This window comes from Phocoena sinus, chromosome 1 (assembly GCF_008692025.1).
Source record: "Phocoena sinus isolate mPhoSin1 chromosome 1, mPhoSin1.pri, whole genome shotgun sequence".
Classification (NCBI taxonomy): domain Eukaryota; kingdom Metazoa; phylum Chordata; class Mammalia; order Artiodactyla; family Phocoenidae; genus Phocoena; species Phocoena sinus.
In genome coordinates, this window is record NC_045763.1 from 25,561,924 (window position 1) to 25,583,461 (window position 21,538).

The 21,538-nt window shown below is 41.7% G+C and overlaps 1 protein-coding gene and 1 non-coding gene across 3 annotated transcripts in view; one reads left to right on the forward strand and one right to left on the reverse strand.

Moving 5' to 3' along the window:
- Window positions 1-269: 269 nt before the first annotated feature.
- The window catches only part of KHDRBS1 (KH RNA binding domain containing, signal transduction associated 1), a 36,368-nt gene continuing 15,099 nt past the window's right edge, over window positions 270-21,538 (forward strand). For both annotated transcript variants that reach the window (XR_004349152.1, XM_032626281.1), the window contains exons 1-8: window positions 270-802; window positions 12,910-13,034; window positions 13,659-13,775; window positions 15,132-15,278; window positions 17,926-18,059; window positions 18,852-19,053; window positions 19,521-19,588; window positions 20,372-20,430. Coding sequence is in view for 1 of the 2 variants with exons in the window: in XM_032626281.1 (XP_032482172.1) it covers window positions 421-802; window positions 12,910-13,034; window positions 13,659-13,775; window positions 15,132-15,278; window positions 17,926-18,059; window positions 18,852-19,053; window positions 19,521-19,588; window positions 20,372-20,430 (1,234 nt within the window). In the remaining variant the exon portion in view is untranslated. The remainder of the gene's footprint in view (window positions 803-12,909; window positions 13,035-13,658; window positions 13,776-15,131; window positions 15,279-17,925; window positions 18,060-18,851; window positions 19,054-19,520; window positions 19,589-20,371; window positions 20,431-21,538) is intronic.
- Window positions 7,503-7,574, reverse strand: TRNAE-UUC. Its single transcript has one exon. It is a non-coding gene; the product is annotated as a tRNA-Glu (tRNA).

Genomic DNA, 21,538 nt, shown 5'->3' on the forward strand with positions numbered 1-21,538 from the left:
ACAGCCCCCGCCCCCTGCGCGCTTTCGGCCATAAGTGGGAGGAGACACGTGTCCCTCTAGCGCCGAGTCACGAGGAAAAGAAACTAACGGAGCCCGCGGACACCCGCGCACGCGCACAAGGCTCCGGCCTGGCGGGCTCGGAGGAAAAAGGGGAGCGGGGAGGCGACTTCTTCGGGCTCCGCGGCGGTGCGCAGGCGCCGTGGCCCGACCAGGGACTTTGTTCTCCGCGGAGAAACCCAAGGGCGGTGCCGGTACTGTCTGCGCACGCGCGCTGCCTCATTTCCGGTGCTCTCTTTCGCTGGGTCGCTCGGGTCGGCTTCGGTCGTCGTCGCTCCCGCTCTCCCACCTTCGCCAACCGTCGCTCGGGCCTCCGCCGCTGCCGCGTCGCTTCCTCAATCCCTCGATTGCAAATCCTCCACAATGCAGCGCCGGGACGACCCCGCCGCGCGCATGAGCCGGTCCTCGGGCCGCAGCGGCTCCATGGACCCCTCAGGTGCCCACCCCTCGGTGCGTCAGGCGCCGTCTCGGCAGCCGCCGCTGCCTCACCGGTCCCGGGGAGGCGGAGGGGGGTCCCGGGGGGGCGCCCGGGCCTCGCCCGCCACGCAGCCGCCGCCGCTGCTGCCGCCCTCGGCCACGGGTCCCGACGCGACTGTGGGCGGTCCAGCGCCGACCCCGCTGCTGCCCCCCTCAGCCACTGCTTCGGTCAAGATGGAGCCGGAGAACAAGTACCTGCCCGAACTCATGGCCGAGAAGGACTCGCTCGACCCGTCCTTCACTCACGCCATGCAGTTGCTGACGGCAGGTAAGGGCGCCTCCGGGGTCCCTGTGGGTCGCCCGGCCACCCGGGGTCATGGGTGGTAGCGGCTTTGTTCCTCTCCCTTACCGCCCCCTGGGGAACCAGGCAGTCGTGGACTCCCCTTATCTCGTCCTCGTCTTCGGGACCCTAGGTTCTACAACTCCCATTCCGGTCCAGGGTGCGAGGGAGAATTCCTAGGCTGCAGTGGAGGCCCGAAGGGGACTTGGCGATCTCTTAGAGCAAAGATTTTGATGGATAGTGCCGCGCTCCCCGCCCCCTTGCCGACCCTTTCCCCTCCCACCTCTTGCAGCTGCCCCGCGCTCCGAGTGCTCAGATTCTTCCAGAAATGAACCTTCATCTCCCGCTTCCCCGAAAGGGGAAGCTTTTTGATCGCGGGTGGCGGTCGGCGCCTCAACTGAGGGTGTAGGAGGTGAAGGCAGCCTGAGCCGGGAGGGAGGGAGGGAGGGCCGAGGTGAGATGGGGTGAGTCTGGGGTGCCCTGTCCAGCGCGCCGCGGCCGCCGGGGCCGGGTCGGACTTCGCGGTAACTGGAGCTTGAGTTGCTCGGAGGCAGGAGCAACCTGTGGGAATCGGAGCTTGAGGTTTTCCGAATCAGATTGCTGACTTCGGCCGATAAGATGGTCAATTGCTGTAGAGCCAGGCGGTTGGATCCCTTTATTTTACAACGCGTGCTCGTCATTGGAGAAGGGAAAAACAAACCTAGAGACAGTGAAAGGGGGTGATACAGAGAGATTAAGGATGGTTTCCATGACATTCCCAGTAAGATGGGAAAAAAATTGAAAGAAGTTGCATGGTCTCCCCCCCCCTTTTTTTTGCTTCAGTCCTGAAATAGATTAGGAATAGTAGTCTTTGTTCTCTGTGTGTACACTAGCACTCCTTTTTTGCTCAAAACTGGCCATCACCTAGTCGCCTTGATTTCTCCCTGAAGCCGTCTGTTTTGCTCTCTCTTCTAGTTAAAACGTTTTAATAAGTGTATCTTATGATACCTAAATTTTATTAAGCAAATAAAAATTCACAGCATTCCAACACTGAATGAGTAGTTGGACTCTTTGGCAGGGTTGATATAATGGACACGTCCGTTATGAAAATATCATTTCCCTCCCTTTGTTCTCTGTCTCCCACCGTTGGTTAGAGGTCTTTACTTTTAAACACAGTAAAGCCTGAGGTGGTCAAGAATAAGAACATTTAGATAAACTGCTTACATTTTCAACTCTGTGCTTTGCTGTTCTATAACACAGATTGTTTGAAACATTACTGTTCATTGTGTTCTTCTGGCAAGCTCTTTGAGGGCAAGGAATGCTTTTTGTTTGTTTGTTTGTTTGTTTTGCGGTACGCGGGCCTCTCACTGTTGTGGCCTCTCCCGTTGCGGAGCACAGGCTCCGGACGCGCAGGCTCAGCGGCCATGGCTCATGGGCCCAGCCGCTCCGCGGCATGTGGGATCTTCCTGGACCGGGGCACGAACCCGTGTCCCCTGCATCGGAAGGCAGACTCTTAACCACTGCGCCACCAGGGAAGCCCCAAGGAATGCTTTTAAATCTTTATATTTTTCATATTGTCTTGCATATAGCAAACACCAGGTGTTTGAAAGCAAGTACATGCAGATTCAGGAACGTCAGACTAAATGGTATAGGTTGACTGGGTCTTATTTTTATTTCCTCCGGTCTTTAATCAGTCCATATTAAATGAGAATAAAATAACAAACTTTAGAATTTTAAGGTGTTGGCTTGGGTTTGAAATTCTAACTCTTGACTAGTCACCTATTCTCGGGAAACTTTCTGAACCTCAGTAACCTCATCTGTAAAGTGGGATGGTGAGTTGTGAGGATTAAATGTTGTGTAAAAAGTACCAGCACAGTTCCCTTTGACCTGTAATCATTAGATAATAACATGTCACCAGTTTTCTCCTAGTTGTAAATTCGTGGTACTGAGTATGGTATGAAAATGCAAGCTTTTTTTGCCTTTCTGAGCACATCAAGTGTCCAGTATGGTGCTCGTCTTTTTAGTAAAAGATGGTTTCTTAGGATAGCCATCAAAAACTATTGATCCTTAAAAGTTACTTCCAATTTTCACCCTTCTTACATTTTTTAAACTTGGGTGCTTCCCCCCCCCACTCTTAACACCTTTTATTTTATTATTATTTTTAACATCTTTATTGGAGTGTAATTGCTTTACATTGTTGTGTTAGTTGCTGCTGTATAACAAAGTGAATCAGCTGTACATATATCTATATCCCCATGTCCCCTCCCTCTTGCGTCTCCCTCCCACCCTCCCTATCCCACCCCTCTAGGTGGTCACAAAGCACCGAGCTGATCTCCCTGTGCTATTCGGCTGCTTCCCACTAGCTATCTGTTTTACATTTGGTAGTGTATATATGCCAGTGCCTCCCTCTCATGTTGTCCCAGTTTACCCTTCCCCCTCCCCGTGTCCTTAAGTCCACTGTCTACGTGTATGTCTGAGTCTTTATTCCTGTCCTGCCCCTAGGTTTTTCAGGACCAATTTTTTTTTTTTAGATTCCATGTATATGTGTTAGCATACGGTATTTGTTTTTCTGACTTATTTCACTCTGTATGACAGATTCTAGGTCCATCCACCTCACTACATATAACTCAATTTCATTTCTTTTTATGACTGAGTAATATTCCATTGTATATATGTGCCACATCTTCTAAACTTGGGCTTTTTTGATGTCTTTTTCCTTTAACCAAATTGAATTTTAATTGGAGAAATGGGATTGAGGTAATGCTGGCTCATTGAGAAAACTAACTTGGGATATGTGAATATTTCTTAGCATGGATAAGTCTTGATATATGTTGGACCTGGCTTTGAAGATATTTTTTTGAATTGAAATACAGTTGATTTATTTTAAGATATTTTTGAATGATCTGGAAAAGTGGTCGTAGTAAAGTCAACCAATTGTGAGAAAGTGAGATTGAGAAGACGGAATAGTAGTATTTAAGCTCTGATAAGGATACAGGTAAGAAAAACACAGCTAACACTATACTGGATGCTGGACACTGGCCTGAGCACTTTACATCAAATGTTTAGTCTTCATAAGAATACTATGAGGAAGTTACTCTTATTATTCTTACTTCTACACATGAGGAAACCAAGGCAAACAGATTAAATCATTTGCCTAAGGTAACAAAATTAGTAAGCAGTGTATGGAGGATTTGAAGTCAGTCTGAGTCTGGATCCTCACACCTAACCTTCTTTGCCCCACCCCACCCCCCACTATAGTACCTGCAACAAATTGTACTCAATAAAAATAAATTTTGTGCTAAAATATTAAAAGAAAATCTGTTTCATCAGATTTTCTGAACACATCAAAGTCCTAGCCAACAGGGCAGTGAATATCACAAGGCAAGACAAAGAAGGAGGAGGAAACCCGGAGAGCAGAGCCTAGCACTGAGGACTGTGATTCCTCCGGGCAACTCTGCCTCTTTCCCAAGAGGTGCTACAAGACCCAGACTACTCTTCTTTACCAGCCACATAGCCCTCCCTGTACCTTTTCCCAGCTTTATATTATTTTTCACTTAGCAGCATCTGATGTACCATATGTTGTAGTTAATGTGTTTGCTTGTTGGCTGCCGCTTTATTATGACTAGAATGTCAGCTCTACCAGGGCAGGGATCTTTTGTCTGCTTTGTTCATGGCTGTATCTTCTGTTCCTTTAAGAGTGCTGCACAGAGTGGCCTCTTACTAAATATTTGATAAATGAATATTCATCCTCGTTGCATGATGGAAAAATAACGCAATTCTGAGGGATTTCGATTTTGAATATAGATTTCTATATTAGCCAAATTGATCTTCAACCACGATGACAAATGCGTTTGCAGACATACAAAGACTCTGAGGGTACCCATGCTTGTTTTCTGAAACAAAAATAATTTATATTATTTGTGTTAAATATTTACATAATAAACATAAGATGTTTTTATGTATATCAGTGTTCTTTTTTACTTTTTATAACTAGGAAAATACAAGTTAATGTAAATGACTCAGGAATAAGTAAACATTTTCAGTAGATTAACAATCCCCAGATGATCTTGAAAAGATATGCAGAAATTCATCTTCCAAAAGCATTCAGTGCAGGGACTTCCTTGGCAGTCCAGTGGTTAAGACTCCATGTTTCCACTGCAAGGGGCATGGGTTCGATCCCTGGTCAAGGCTAAGATCCCGCACGCAGTGGAGCAGCCAAAAAAAAAAACCCTCAGTGCAGAATATTTCCAGACAAAAATCTATTGAAATTTCAAAATAGTATATTTCTTTATTTTATTTAAAGTATACTACGGAAATACACCTGGATGTCCCCATTTCATTCTACAGAGCTAGCAAGACCTATTAAAACCAGAAAGTGGAATTGCAAAGGAACTATAGACCAAGTATGGCTCTTCATATCTACGGGTTCTCCATATATGTGGATTCAACCAACAGTGAATCAGAAATACTCGGGGGTGGGAGGGATTCCAAAATTTCCTAAAAGCAAAACTTGAATTGGCTTTGCGCTGGTTTACATTGTATTTACAACTATTTACATAGCATTTACATTGTATTAGACATTATAAGTAATCTAGAGATGATTTAAAGTATACAAGAGGATGTGTGTAGGTTATATGCAAGTACTATGTCATTTTATATAAGGGACTTGAACATCCTTGGATCTTGGTATGGGAGTTTGGTCCTGGGACACCAAGGGATGACTGTGTAGGTATAAGTATAAATATTAGGAAAAAAAGAGGCAGAATTTATCATTATTTGCAACAACTTCATGGTTGTTTACCTAGGAAAATGGTGAGTGATGTGGCTGATTACAAGGTAAAGATGTATAAATCAGTAGCTTTCTGATACAGAAGCAGTAGCCAATTAGAAAAGAATTGACAAAATGATCTCATTTTTTAGAATAGCAAAAACTTCGGGATAGGCAATAAAAATCAATTCAAAATGTATGTGAATATTCATAACAAACAACAACAATCTGTAACCTTTGTAGAGCATATAACATGTGCCATGACCTGTGGTACTCATTAATTCCATCTTCATGGCCATTCTATGAGGCAGGAAGAATTTTTATCTCAATATTACAGATGAGGAATATTGTGATCACATATTGTCGACTTAAAATTTTATTGAAAGTGGTAAACGAAGATGTGAATAAAAAGAAATATGCCATGTCCTGGTGGGAGGAGGAACTAGTCTTATAAAGATGACAACTTTTAAATTAACATGTTGGTTTTTTGCATTTTTCAAACTAATTCCAAACTGGATTTATTTTTTTCAACTTGACATATTGAATATAAAGTAGCTAAAAGAGAGAGACAACAAGGAGTTGTACTGTATAGCACTGGGAACTATATTCAATATCCTGTGATAAGCCATAATGGAAAAGAATATGAAAAAGAATATATATGTGTATTACTGAGTCACTTTGCTATACAGCAGAAATTAAACACAACTTTGTGAATGTACTATACTTCAATACAATTTTTAAGTAGCTAAAAGAGTAAATGAAGATAAATAAAAAAAATTTTGGAGACAGGAGAATAATGAAAACCTGCTACATTGACAGAAATGAAGTCAAACAAGACTTAGTGCTTGAGGGGATGTGGATTAGGAGGAACAGTGCTGGTAGAAGTGTGAATTGGTACAACCACTTTGGATAACAGTTCGGCATTTCCTTTGAAAGCTGAACATTCAAATTCTTTAAATTGAGCAACGTTATTCCTAGGAATGTACTCAAAGAAACTCTTGCCTGTGAATGTCTCACTCATAAAATAGTGCACTTTGTTTCACCATTGATTGGATACTGTGAGATTTTCAAAATAAAATACTTAATACAGCAGTGAAAATGAAAACTATAGCTGAATGCCACAAGATGGAGAAATCTTGGAAATCTAATGTTAGGTGGAAAAGTCAATCCCATAAGGCTACATACCTATGGTACAATACTGTTTTTTTATTATTTTTTTTTATTTTAGTTTATTTATTTTTGGCTGTGTTGGGTCTTTGTGGCTGCATGTGGGCTTTCTCTAGTTGCGGCGAGTGGGGGCCCCTCTTAATTGCAGTGCACAGGCTTCTCATTGTGGTGGCTTCTCTTGTTGCAGAGCATGGACTCTAGGCACGCAGGCTTAGTAGTTGTGGCTTGCAGGCTTCAGTAGTTGTGGCACGTGGGCTCTACAGCGCAGGCTCAGTAGTTGTGGCACGTGGGCTTAGTTGCTCCGCGGCATGTGGGATCTTCCTGGACCAGGGCTTGAACCCGTGTCCCCTGCATTGGCAGGTGGATTCTTAACCACTGTGCCACCAGGGAAGCCCTACAATACTGTTTTTATGGAACATAATACTAGCAAAATTAAGTAAAATATCGTTAGCGTGCATAGGTCTGTGATAAAGCAGTTTTTAACAAAACTAAACATGTGTTTACCATACGACTCAGCAGTTGTACTCTTGGGCATTTATCCCAGAAAAATTAAAACTTATGTTCATATGAAACCTGTACGTGAATGTTCATAGCAGCTTTAGCCAAAAAACTGGAAATAACCCGTATGTCTCCAATTGATGAATAGTTTAGCTGTGGTACATCTATACCGTGGAATACTACAACAAGAAGAAATGAACTATTGATAAATGAAACAACTTGGATGGATCTCAAGAGATTTTTTTTGGTCAGGCCGCACAGCTTTCAGGATCTTAGTTCCCTGACCAGGGATTGAACCTGGGCCCTGGCAGTGAAAGTGCCAGGTCCTAACCACTGGACCTCCAGGGAATTCCCTCGAGAATTATGCTGAATGAAAAACCCAATCTCAAAAGGTTACACACTGTACAATTACATTAGTTTAACATTCTTGAAAAGATAAAATAATAGAGATGGAGAACATTAGTGGTTGCCAATGTTGGGGAGAGAGGAAAGGAGGTGACTGTGGCTATAAAAGGGTAGCATGAGGGATCTTTGTGGTGGAACTGTTCTGTACTGAGACTGTGGTGGTGGTCACATGATTAAATTGCAGAGAACTAAGCAAACATACACACACACACACATAAGTACATGCAAAACTGGTGAGATCTGAGTAAAGTCAGTAAGATTGTATTAATGTGAATTTTCTGGTTATGATATTATAGATATGCAAAATGTTATGGAGAATAGTGGGTGAAGGATATACGAGATCTCATATTTCTGACAACTGCATATAAATCTACAGTTATCTCAAAAGAAAGTGGTTTGTTGTTTTGTTTTGTTTTTAAGAGAAAAAAAGGCTTAAACTCTGAAGTTGTACCCTAAGAGATTTAGGAGACTATGGTCGATATGCCATAATAGGGTTTGCCGCTATCCTGGAATGTGGGAATTGAGCCCCTTACAGTGCTCTTAACTCAGTCTTTGAGGGATTTTTTTTTTGAGCCAGTACCCACCCTTAGTCAACACTGTGTGTAAAATACTGTGTTGGTATCTTTTTCTGGGGAGCTAGTCTGTAGGGGCTCATGACCCCAAACCAGATTAAGAACCTATAACTCGGTGCTCTTGCTTTAAATAATAAATAATTTGAAAAATGAAAAAAATGGAGTGGTTTTATACAAAATTAATGAACTTACTGGATTTGTGATTCCAAAAGGATTTACCAACAGAAAAGATACAGGGCAAAGAACTATAAATTTGGGAATGATGAAGTTATATGAGTCGTTAAGGGAAGTTAGGGGGTGTTAATGGTACATTTCTTTAATTTGGTAAATGTTTATAGATGCCTGTTGTCTAGTAGACACTGTACTATAATTGCAGTTAGTTTAATAATGGCAAGGGTCCAGAAATTGTTCATAGCAGGGGAAGGTGTGCTGTCCTTAGATGTATGAACCAAATACATTGATAGTCTGGAGGAGGGCATGACACCTGACCTTTTGGAGCAGATATCATATGAATCTTGCCCTCCTAGAAGCACTATCTCTGGATGTCTTAGTCAGAAAATCTTGCTTGTCTTGCTCCTTATCACATGTTCAGTTAATGGAATGTACATGATAGCCATTTTTAGTTAAGCCAGTCCAGTTGATAAAATCTGTATATAATTTTTTTCAAACTTCTCTTGTATTAACAGTTTTGTGTTCCTTAACTCTTTCTTCAATTAAAAAAAATCCTCCTTTTTAAAAGTAAGAAGGAAGACCAAATGAGGTTTAATGACTTGCCCAAGGTCACACAGCAAGCATGTAGCAGAGCTGGGAGTCAAACCCAGTTCTGTTTAGCTTCAAAACTCAGGTTCTTTCCTCTCAGTCATACATTTAAGAAACAGTTCTCATCCTTTGGAACTAACAGTCTGGTTGTGATAACACCTACCAAAAAAAGGAACGATTAAGTTATAGTAAAAGAGTAGAAGAAAAGCCACGAGATTTGTTGAATTTGCTCTGACTGACGTAAGGAATAACCTGGGTTTAAATACCTGCTCTGTCACTAATTTTGTGATCTTGGACAAGATTTCTTCACTAGTTAAGTGGGAATAATCCTGGTTATAAAGACAAAGGGAAACAATAAATACAAAGTTCCTGACACATAAAAGGCACTTGGTAAGATATGATTATTGTCAGCATCTAACTTTGAAGCAAATGGGTCACCTCTCTGTGTTGTTTACACCTTAGCTTTTCTTTCTTTGACTCTTGAGATATCCAGGGTCTCCAGAGGCCCAAGCAAAGATCTTTTAAAGGAGTCAATTTCAGGGCTTCCTTGGCGGCGCAGTGGTTGAGAATCTGCCTGCTAATGCAGGGGACACGGGTTCGAGCCCTGGTCTGGGAAGATCCCACATGCCGCGGAGCAACTAGGCCCGTGAGCCACAACTACTGAGCCTGCGCGTCTGGAGCCTGTGCTCTGCAACAAGAGAGGCCGCGATAGTGAGAGGCCTGTGCACCGCGATGAAGAGTGGCCCCTGCTTGCCACAACTAGAGAAAGCCCTGGCACAGAATCGAAGACCCAACACAGCTGAAAGTAAACAAATAAATTAAAAAAAAAAAAAAAGTAAAGGAGTCAATTTCAGAAGATTGTCTAGAAAGTACTTTTGCCTGAGGGCGAGGCATTTTTAGGAAGCTTCTCTTTGACTTTATTTTCTTCCCATTACAGCCTGCTCCTTAGCCCTCCACAAGAAGTGAGGCCAAGAAGAGAAATTGAAAAAGAAAAACGGAGAAAAAAAAAAGAATTGAAAAAGAAAAGAAAGATCAGGCAGCTGAACATCTGAGGCACACGCAGAGCCCTCTTGTTGTCTTTAGCTGCATGACCGTGTCTGGGGGTATAAGCAGTACTTCCCAAAACTTCACAGAATCAGCTCTTTTTTGCTTAAAGTGCCCCCCACAACTCCTCACTGAAAGGCAATAATAAAAGCATGAGGTTTGAAGTTAGAGAAAGCCTGGGTTTTAATCCTTACTCTCTTACTACTTTAACAGCTTTGTGACTTAGAGATTTAACTTCTCTGATTTTGTTTCCTCAGTTATAAAATGGGGATAGTACCAGCTACTTCACTGAGTTACTTTTTAGGATAAATGAGGTAATATGTGTATGGAGTTTGATACATTGTAGGCATTTAATAAATATTTGGTCCTTCCCCTTCCAAACATGGAAGACCACCCTTCTTGAAGGCTCAAGTTGCTTCTTATTCTTTTGCTTTCTAGGCTAACCCCCTGATTGTTTTATCTTTTCAGTTCTGTTTTACTTAAATCATTGTTCTCTGAATTCTCTAAAAATGCTTTAACGTTATTTTTTAAATTGTGAGGTAAGTGGACAAGGGGATCCTAATTAAGATCTGCCTAGTTCAAAATATAGCAGAAGGATCCATGTTATAGAAAGGTCTTAAATTCACGGGGCACATTACATTGATATTAAACAAACCTTTCTACTGGGTTCAATTTTTGCATCCCTGCTTCCTATGGGAGTACAGATTAACAGACTTTGAGTCTTATCTTCTTGTTCTAACCAATTAAAGTTTCTGGAAAGTGGTATAAAGTACAGCTGAAGGGCCTAACTAGATGGCAGCAATTAGGACACACGGAGAGACATAGTTAAGATGAATGAAGTATGTAATTTGTTCCACATATTTAGAAGCTCCTCAGTGATGTTTTCAGATTAGAAACGTGGCATCTTTGTTCCTGTGGACTTTGGAAGATTGAGTACCCAGTTTCCCAGCCCAGAAACTCAAGAGGTGTGTTCAGAGGTGGTAGGCTCAAAACTAGAGACTACAAAAAGTTAATATTAGTAGTAAGTGGGAAGGGGTGGGGTCAGGATACACTACCAGTGAAACAGTAAACAAATAGGTGTTGAATGAAGAAGCATTTAGTCTGTTGATTGTAAGGTTAAATTTGTTTTCTATTCCAAGCAATGAAAAATAGGAGTGCAAAGAGCACTGTCATTTACCATTCTTATAAGAGTGTAACATCTAAAATTGGGCTTTTTAATAAACAGAAGCCTTCAGTTTGAAATTCTGAACTCTGTAGTCTGTCAGTCTCAGTAACTTTCCTTCATCCGTGTACTTTACAGCTGGACTTAGTCTAAACAGTTCTTTTTTTTAATTGTTAAAGGTTTAGATTTGCAGTATGTGTTTGAAGTCGTATGTCTTTATACAGAACTGGTGGTTTTCAAAGTGTGATCCCTAGAGCAGCAATATCAGCATCACCTGCTAACTTGTTACAAATGCAAACTCCTAACACAATCCCAGACTGGAATTGGAGCCCAGCAGTCTAGTTTAACAAACCCTCCAGGTGATTCGTTGAAGTTTGAGAACACTTGCCTTAAAATTATAGAAGAAACACTGGAAATGTTATATAAGGAGAACATTCTGTGTTAGTTAGAATGTTCCACTAATTTTAGGGAGTATAATTTTTTTGGTTGTTGTTGTTCTCAGTGGACCATAGTATATAACCTTTTAGTTGCTGCTTTTCATTGCCTCCATACTTGGCCCCCATCTCTGTTAGTACTCCTGTTGTAGCATTTAACTATACTTCATTGCTGACTTCATAGACTGGGAACTCTAGTATATAAACATAGTGGAGATTGGGACCATGTTTCACGTGATCTGTTGTTTCTCATATACTTTACAGGACAAGGTGCCTGGCTCTTAGTAAGTCTTCCATAGTGGTTAGTGATCATACCTGTATCTGTCTCGTCATGTGCCTCTCCATAGGAAGCACTCAAACACTTGCAGTCACTGAATGAATGGATGGATGGGTGAATGAAGTTCCCTAATGACAGAAAATCTTTTTGGTTGCTAAGGTTCTAGCTGATGAAGCTGTCTTAACCCATGAATTGAAATTATTTTGGTGCATTTTTTCCTTTAGGACACAGAGTGAATTTGGGCTAGATAGTGTTCAGTATATATTAAAACACTTCCTGAGGAATGGGCTTTTGGGACTTCCCTGGCGATCCCATGGTTAAGACTCCACACTTCCACTGCAGGGGGCTCGGATTTGATTGCTGGTCGGGGAACTAAGATCCCACCTGCCAAAAGAAAAAAAAGAAAGAAAGAAAGAAATGGGCTTTAATTAGCATGTTTACATATGTTATTTTATTCTGTCTTTATAGTAACCTCATGAGGTAGATATTGCCTCCATTTTACAATGAGGAAACCAAAATTCAGAGCAATTAAAAAATTTTTCAGAGTTCACACAACTGGTGAGTGGCAGAGTAAAAACCAGATCTTTCAGACTCTTAAGGATTACTACTATCCAAAGCACTACTGTTACAGAATTTTAATGGGACTCTCGGTTGTGTATTTAAATTATTGACTTTGTCTCTTCATTAAGATATGACTTTGTACTTTTTTCTTGATGCAGATTTTAATTTTTTTTGTTCGTTTATCCCCTTTTTCCCAATTCACTGCTAAATCCATTTTGTGTTAAGAACATTTGAATGTCTCTGTAGAGGTTTCCACTAGAAGTGGAAGAGCAGACTGCTCTTATTAGAAGCAGGCTTTGGGTTTCCTAGTTAGCTTCATCTAGCTTTGGTGCTTTCACCCAGTCTCCATTTGAAATTAGCACTTTCTCATTACACAGTACTCTGTGTTATTGCTTTAAGCTGAGCAGACTCAGAATTTTGCCTTTATTTAAAAGAAAAAACTAAATTAAATTCTGTTTGTCCTATTCAGAAATTGAGAAGATTCAGAAAGGGGATTCAAAAAAGGATGATGAGGAGAATTACTTGGATTTATTTTCTCACAAGAACATGAAGCTGAAGGAGAGGGTTCTGATACCTGTCAAGCAGTATCCCAAGGTAAGGGAAAGAGTGCCTCACTTTGAGTTGTCTTTGTAGTATGAGAGTATGTAGTACGTCTTGTAGCGTGGGCTGTAGCAGAAGACTTACAGAGATTTTGATGTGTCAGAAACTTAAGCTGGTGAAGGTTCTGTCCCATATATGTATCTGGCAGTTGAAACACGCAAGTGCGTCACTAATAGCATAGCTATAGCCAGGATGGAAATATAATCATCTTTTTTTATCAAAAAAAAAAAAAAAAATTTTTTTTTCTCAAAGTTTTTTTTTTTGGAAAGCAACTAGTTATATTTAGTTTATCAAACCAGTACTACCAAAGGGTACCATATGTCTGTTCTGTTCTGAAGTAACTGGCTTTAAAATATTTATGTAAAAGTATGAAGGGTTGCAGTGTGATATGGAAAGAGTGCCAAACTACATCAGGAAATTCAAGTCTAAGAACTGCCACTTTCCAGTTGTATAACCGTAGGCTAATCACTTTATCCATACAGCCTCAGTATAATACTTCAGTAAAAAGGGAGTGGTAATACTCTACCTATTTTATAGGATTATTGAAGATAAATAATACGTGTGAAAATATTTTATAGGAACATATGTGTTTAGAAATCTGTCTTTATTTTCTGTCAGTTCAATTTTGTGGGGAAGATCCTTGGACCACAAGGGAATACAATCAAAAGACTGCAAGAAGAGACTGGTGCAAAGATTTCTGTGTTGGGAAAGGGCTCAATGAGAGACAAGGCCAAGGTAAGCTCACATTAATGAGGCAAGAAGACACCCTAATGCCTTCCAGTAGCCCAGAGTCCAGTATAGATTCCTTATGGAAGTTAGCACTTGCGTATGTACGGAATGTGATTCTCTTAAATTTGCATTGGATATAAGAGATTATAGACCAGTTAATTCACTTCTTTGGCAACGCTGGAAGAACCTAGGTGTGCCCTGGTAATTGTTTTCTTTCTGACTTTGACTGCATAGTAATGGAAACAGCAGTAGCAACTTTGGCATTAGTAAGCTTATCTATGAAAACTTGGAAGGGGAGCTGGATGTACTGAAACTTACTGAGACTGAAGACACTAAAATGTGAGCAGCACATTCCCTTTTCAGTAATGTGGAAAAGTGAGAGCACTAGTCTTGTGAGTGCAGGTGAGTCTGAGGATTAGTTGCCTGGTTTGTTTTATAGCCAGCTGGAATGTGAGGCTTTCTAAAAGAAGATATTACAAAAGGAACCATGAGTAATCCTAACAACAGAACCTAATGCTTATTTTTTTTTCCATGCCATAGCCCCATACTCTTTATGCTCTTTGTAAGTGTGGAGAAACTTACCACCGAAACAGAATAGTCTTAGCTTTCTAGGGCCTCTTACTGTTGTGGCCTCTCCCGTTGCGGAGCACAGGCTCCGGATGTGCAGGCTCAGCAGCCATGGCTCATGGGCCCAGCCGCTCCACGGCATGTGGGATCTTCCCGGACCGGGGCATGAACCCATGTCCCCTGCATCGGCAGGCGGACTGTCAACCACCGCACCACCAGGGAAGCCCCAGGCCTCCTTTTATGCAGCCTAATTGACAAACATGTTTTCTCAGACCTTCTTTTGTCCACTCACATTTCCCACTAGATGAATACAGTTAGGGCTGAGGTATGTTATTCTAGCTAATGAGATTTACATGAGATTTTCTTCTCTCTGTCCTGACTTCTTTCCTTCCCTAGAACTTCCCAGACCATATAAGCAGATAAGAAGAGCTGGTGATTAAGAGCTCTACCAGGGATTTAAAAGCAAATGCTTGGCAATAAATGAGTGAATGGATGAATGCTTGGCAAACAGCTGTTGCCTGAATGGAAACTGGAAATAAGTTTGTCTCTTGTATACTTTCTAATAAGAGCTCCAGTGAATACACCAGTGATTTAAAACAGAAGAGCAGCAGACTAATTGCAGGTTTAGCAGACTGTGTAAATTACTATTCTCCAGAGTTTGTTTTGCTTTTTTCTTACACTTTTCTATTTTTTTAGGTGTTGGGGTCATTTCTCAATGTCTCTTTGGCCTAGAGGTAAAGGTGTCATTTTCTCCCTAGTCCAAGTGATGCGATGTTTTTGTGCATCTTTCCACAGGAGGAAGAGCTGCGCAAAGGTGGAGACCCCAAATATGCCCACTTGAATATGGATCTGCATGTCTTCATTGAAGTTTTTGGACCCCCGTGTGAGGCTTATGCTCTTATGGCCCATGCTATGGAGGAAGTCAAGAAGTTTCTAGTACCAGTAAGGAAATCTATATCCTGTATCTTTTGAGCAAGAGAAAACTGGGATCTTGTGCTTATTGCTAAGGCAGGGTTTCTTATCCAGGGTGTCTGCATAACCTGAAATTACATACCAAATTCTTCGTTTATGTTCATTTTTCTGAGGTGGTCCATTATTTGTATCTGGTTTTCAAACCACTGTGCCCCAAGGCCACTCTCCCACTCCACGTCTAATGTGGTTTTAGTTGTATACTAGTATCTTTTGTCAATATTTTGGATCCACAGTGTGTCTGGCATTTTAACATCTGGTTAACAGAGATTTAACAGGATCTTCACTAAATTGTGTATTTTGGTGCTAGAGTGGAACCAGAAGGTTATGATAGGAAAATGACTAAGGTGGTCATAGTCCCCTGCACTTTAGGGGGGTTTTATTCTAGACTCTAGAGAGTCTAGATGATAACAGCAAGAAGCCTCTAGTCTCCAGTGTTAATGGATTGAATTCCGACCTGAGTGCATTCAGGGCTTTCTCTCCTGGAGGAGTTTACTCAAGTAGAGATGATTTGAAAGAGGCATGATGATTATAGGCTTAACTGTTGATAATATTAAACAGATTGGTGTACAGCTCCTTTCAGAATGTAACTAAGGCCTTGGAAGAATTGGAACAGACCAGGTTACCTGTCTTGCTTATTATTATCTGGTCAGAGATTTCATTCTTTGAGTAAGTAGAAAATGATGAATTTTTGCCATTTGGCAAGAACTGTTAGTTTTCAGAGTTACTCTGAAAACTACTTACTGTTGAATATCTAATAACCAAGTATGAATCTGGAACCTTAAGAAGCATTTGGAGTACTATTCAGCTAGAATTGAGTAATCATCATAGTTTCATCACTAAGAGGAGGTGATATATATAGTTCCTGGTTTTCTTGTATATGTAAAATGAGGGAGTTGGAACTGTGTCAGCATGTGAGAATTGGTAGAGCAGAAATTCATAGGGCATGTGTACCTGTAATGCTGAGCTCCAAGGATTCCAACACTGTCTTAAATGTCTCAGCAGCTGCTTTGCTTCTAAATATCTCGTCATCATTAGAGTGTTCAACATGAAACAGCCAATTTAAAATATCCTAGGAAAAACTCGGAGCTCGTAAATTTTCCCTTGAGGATATGCTTTTTACTCTTTGAGGTATATGTCGAAGCATCCTGAGCCATCCGTTTTCTGCAGGACTGCAGGGGAATGCCCATCTCTTCTTTATCATTAGTCTCAGCGTATTTCTCGAAAGGGCTAGGCTTATAAGGCTTCCATGTTAGTGGATCTTCAAAAGAGAAGCCTGCCAGGGAGGTCTGGGTTTCCTCAGTGTTGCTGTGGCAGTTAGAGGAATACGAGCAAATGGCCCATCATTGGTCCCTTGATTCTCCAACGTGAATCTCAACCAGCAGAAATGTGTACGGTAGGAGGAGGTGAAGAGTTGGTGAGGGGGCGCATCTCTGTGGTGACTAGAATCTTCTAAAAGCTGTATACACCTGGAATATATAAAAATGCATGAAGTTAAGACTGAGTGATTCTCTTCAGGAAATATGTGAAAAGATTTGCAAATGGCATTTGGCTCAATTCTTCCCCCTTGTGAAGAAAAAAAGTGAGCCTGTTTTTGCGTCCATGACCAGAGCCCTCCGTTTTCCCCTTAGAACCTGGTACAGTAGGAAGAGCACTGGACTGGGACCTTTATCTGCATCATCTTGGACAAGTTATTATATCACTTTTCTGAGCCTCAGGTTCCTTGTTCATCCCAAACATTTGTTAAGTATCTGGTAGGTGCCTAATACTATGCTTGGGTCTGAAGTTACAAAAATGGCTCTTGAAGAGCTCACAACCTAGTGAGAAAGACATACAAACAATTCCACAGTGATGTGGTAAGTGCTTAGAGAAAATTACATGGTGCTGTGGGAAAAGAGGAGGGAGTGAGGGGTTGGCATCAAGAGAAAGTTTTTCAAAAGAGGTGAGGTAATATTTTAGATTAAATCTTGTGAGAGTTAGAGTCCCTCAGGTGGACAAAAAAAGGCAATAACATAGTCTGATGATTCAAAGCCTAGATTTTGGAGACAGGTAATTCTGAATTTACTTGTAGAATCTGCCACTTACTAGCTCTGTGTCCTTAGACTGATTGCTTTATACTTCCCGAATCTGTTTTCCCAAATGTAAAATGGGAAGATCTGCCTATTTCAGGGTTAATTTGAAGATTAAACTGAAAACCCTATGTAAAGTTTATTATATGGTACCCAGCCATAGAACTTAATTAATGGTAGTGGCTTTTATTATTCTAGAAAGAGGAAACTATTTGCAAGAGTGGCTGTTTAAGAGTGTGCCGTGTTCTGAACTGCACATTGTTCAGCATGGCTTGAAAGGAGGTTATACATGGAGAGAGGATGGAAGTGATCTGAAGAGCTAGGCAGGGACCACATCGTGAAGAACTTCATCTGAATAATGAGGGGTCTACCATCAAGACTCTCCTCCAAGAGGTGACAGGTAGAGTGCCACTTGACTTCAGAGAATGAATGACCTGAGACTTCATCTGGGCTTTCAAAGTTGTTCTTAGCATCCAAGGCCCGCATGGGCTAGATGACTTCTCAGCAGAAGGTAGAGAATAACACTCCTTCCCATTATCTTTTATCCACAGGATATGATGGATGATATCTGCCAGGAGCAGTTCCTAGAGCTCTCCTACTTGAATGGAGTACCAGAGCCCTCTCGCGGACGTGGGGTGCCGGTGAGAGGCCGGGGAGCTGCACCTCCTCCTCCACCTGTTCCCAGGTATAAATAATGGAGACAACTAGAAATGGGATGTGAATTTGACTGCTGGTACCATCTCTGTTTTACTGGTGCCCTTATCTCCAGCTTAGAAAGGGTCTCAGGATTTGTATGTTGCATCAGGAGTAGAGTTCTAGGGAGTTCCCTGGTGGTCTAGTGGTTAGGATTTGGCGCTTTCACTGCTGTGGTCCAGGTTCAATACTTGGTCGGGAAACTGAGATCCTGCAAGCCGCATGGCACGGCCAAAAAAAAAAAAAAGAGTTCTAGATCTTCGTCACTTTGACTATAATCAGGCACAGCAGTCCTGAAGCTTTAGGACTTCAGGACTAAAGCTTTTAAAAAAAGCTTTTTTAACTTTTGGACAGTTTTAGCATTTTTAAATGGTCTTTGACTTTAGAATTTTGCCTTTGCTGATTGACCTTTATGGACTGTTCAGACTCTCCAAGGCAGACGCTCCACTAATGAGACATTAACAGGTCCACCATGGGACCTGGGGAGCCTTACAATATGGGTCCTTTACCCACCTACGCATTCCTCTGTGTTGTTTTGTTTTGGCTGCGCTGAGTGGCTTGTGGGATCTTAGTTCCCTGACCAGGGATTGAACCCTTGCCACAGCAGTGAAATCGCCAAGTACTAACCACTGGTCCACCAGGGAACTCCCCATTCCTCTGTGTTTTGATAGTCTATTTAAGGCATTGTAAAATCTATCTAGCTCCAGAATTTGCAAACAAATCTGAACATGAAAGTAGCCTATTTATAAAAATCTCCATTTAAAATAAACTTTCTTTTTTGCAGGGGCCGAGGTGTTGGACCACCTCGGGGGGCTTTAGTGCGTGGTACACCAGTGAGAGGAGCCATCACCAGAGGTGCCACTGTGACTCGAGGAGTGCCACCCCCACCTACTGTGAGGGGTGCTCCAGCACCAAGAGCACGGACAGCAGGCATCCAGAGAATACCTTTGCCTCCACCACCTGCACCAGAAACTTATGAAGAATATGTAAGACATTCGGACAATGCCATTTCCTAATACCTAACAGGTTGCCAAAGGAAGTTGAATGACAGGGCCTTGGCCCTTGATGTAGGTGGCAGGGACTGCCTGTAAGATTTGGAATCTGCCCTCTTCTCTTGCAGTGAATGTTAAACTATGAGAAGAGTTTTCCATTTTTAAGCATGGTTTACTGTATGTATGTAGATTAAACAGGAAATAAGTTGTCCCTTGATGTTTAGTGTGTTACTAAAGGAACTCACACTACTACTGCTGATGATGTTGAAGTTCAAAAGAAACATGGTTTCTTTTTTTTTCTTTAGTCCTTTCTTTTCTTGACTATTCCACAACAGGTGTTAACATTTTGGAGGGAAATTCCATGTTCTCTTAATCCAGAAGCCCGTCATCCTCCCATGGGATATAATCACCTTACCTACTTTCCGTGATTCTGACTTTCTGTTTCATTTTATTTGTTCTAGGGATATGATGATACATATGCAGAACAGAGTTATGAAGGCTACGAAGGCTATTACAGCCAAAGCCAAGGGTGAGTCAGGCAGTAGAAATGCTGTTTCATGTCCTCGGGATGGATAAGAGGGAGTTGGAGGAACTGAGAGATTTAGGCAGCACAAATCTAAGGAGCAGGGTGGCTCACCTCTCTTGAGGGTGTCTCGTCTGCTTTTGACATCTATAAGGCACACACTTGGGTCTGCAAATTTGGATAACTGTGAATCTTAAATTATAGTGTAGAATCTGGGGCTAGCAGATGAAAAATTCCTGAGCTGTGACTACATGGAAACAAAGGGAGGAGGCCTTAAAATTATTTTGATTTATTATTAAAAAATGTCACAGCCACATTAAAGTTGCATAAAAGTTTAAAAGGATACTAGAATCCCACTGTTGTAAGTCAGGTTCTTTTCTGCTCTTTTTTTAAAAAACATTTTTAGTGTATGTGTATATATATATCTTAACTGTGATTGAAAAGGTCTCATAATTCTACAATGAGGACAGAACAGTTCTTTTCATGTTTCTTTAATCTCTTCCAGTTAGCCCTGTGAATACATGTGTATGTACACTGTGGTTAAGATTGAGCTTTTTCACTTTAAATTGTTGCTATTCGTTTTTCTTTGCTATGGTTGTCACAGTTTTTAAATGAGTGCCTAGTGTGTACATGCTTTGGAAATATTTTGTGGTTTGGAGATGGGGTAAAATGAGCATCTTTTTGTTTTATACCCACAAAAAAATGACTGAAATATGGAAGTATTGGGGAGAAAGGTAAAACTGAAACATGGTTACTACATAGCTCTAACACTCTGTCTTTGGCTTTCAGGGACTCAGAATATTATGACTATGGACATGGGGAGGTTCAAGATTCTTATGAAGCATATGGTATGTATTTATTTCTGTGTTGGGACAAAATGTGCAAGTAAGTGCCTTGGAGAATGCTGGTGACTGGATTATTGGGGGTCAGTCATGCATCTAAGGAGAAACCTCTAATAGAAGGCCAATATGTTGATAGATGTGGCAATAGGAGTCCTGCTCTTAAATTGTGTGGTGTGCGGTAGAAAGAAGGACTTACTGAAATGAGATAGGTGTGCTATTACTCTTGGATGGCTAAGCAGATGTCCTAAACTAGGACTCAGGTCTAGGTTGGCCTGGTTGGAGCAGCAGGCTTTTCAGCTGATGTTGATTCTTTTTGTACTTTAGGCTGGGAGATGGCTAGGCCTGGGTTATGTTGCTGGGCCTTTGCTGCTGATACCTAGGCCACGGCAGTGGATAATAAGAATTTAATCATATCCAATTCTTCTGCCCCACCTCATTTTTAAAAGCAATTTTGGATCTCATCATGAAGAATCTCAGTGTAAAGGAAATGCTAGCTGAAAGAAACCTAAACGGCAAGAGCAGGTTGGGGGCAGGAATAGTGTCCGTTAGATTAGAAACTGGGGGCTGAAGCCAATTCAGGGCAGTACTGGCACCAAGTTCCTTACTGTCTTGGAGACGTCTCAGTTCAGTCCTATAATCCTAAGAGAGCTATATAGATGCTGGAATGGCAGCAGGACCAAACTGCCTTTCCTGAGGCTTGGTTGAAAACACATTGCTCAGGAGTATCCTCAAGAGCCAGTTATGGCCCTGTATTAATGGGTCCCAGAGGGAGTACCATGTGGCAGTAGATGCAGAGAGAGCAGCCTTTTAAATGTGAGGTGTTTCCGGCATACCCAAGGGAAGTCCAGAGACTTTGGCAAGGGGGTCAGCAGTTGACTGTTTAAGTTACTAGCTGACAGTCTCCCTTACCCCTAACTGAAAAGAGAGAGCCTCTTAGGGTTCCCACAGACAGACTTCTCAACTCCTCAGCACAGTATGTAGTAACCAGTCAGCTGCTTGCCCAGAGAAACAGTTTTTACCAGTTCTAGCTAAATGGTACTGGACAGTTGCCATCCGTAACACTGCACTGCTCTCTGCTCATATGCCACTATTTAGAAGGGTGGTATGATTGCTC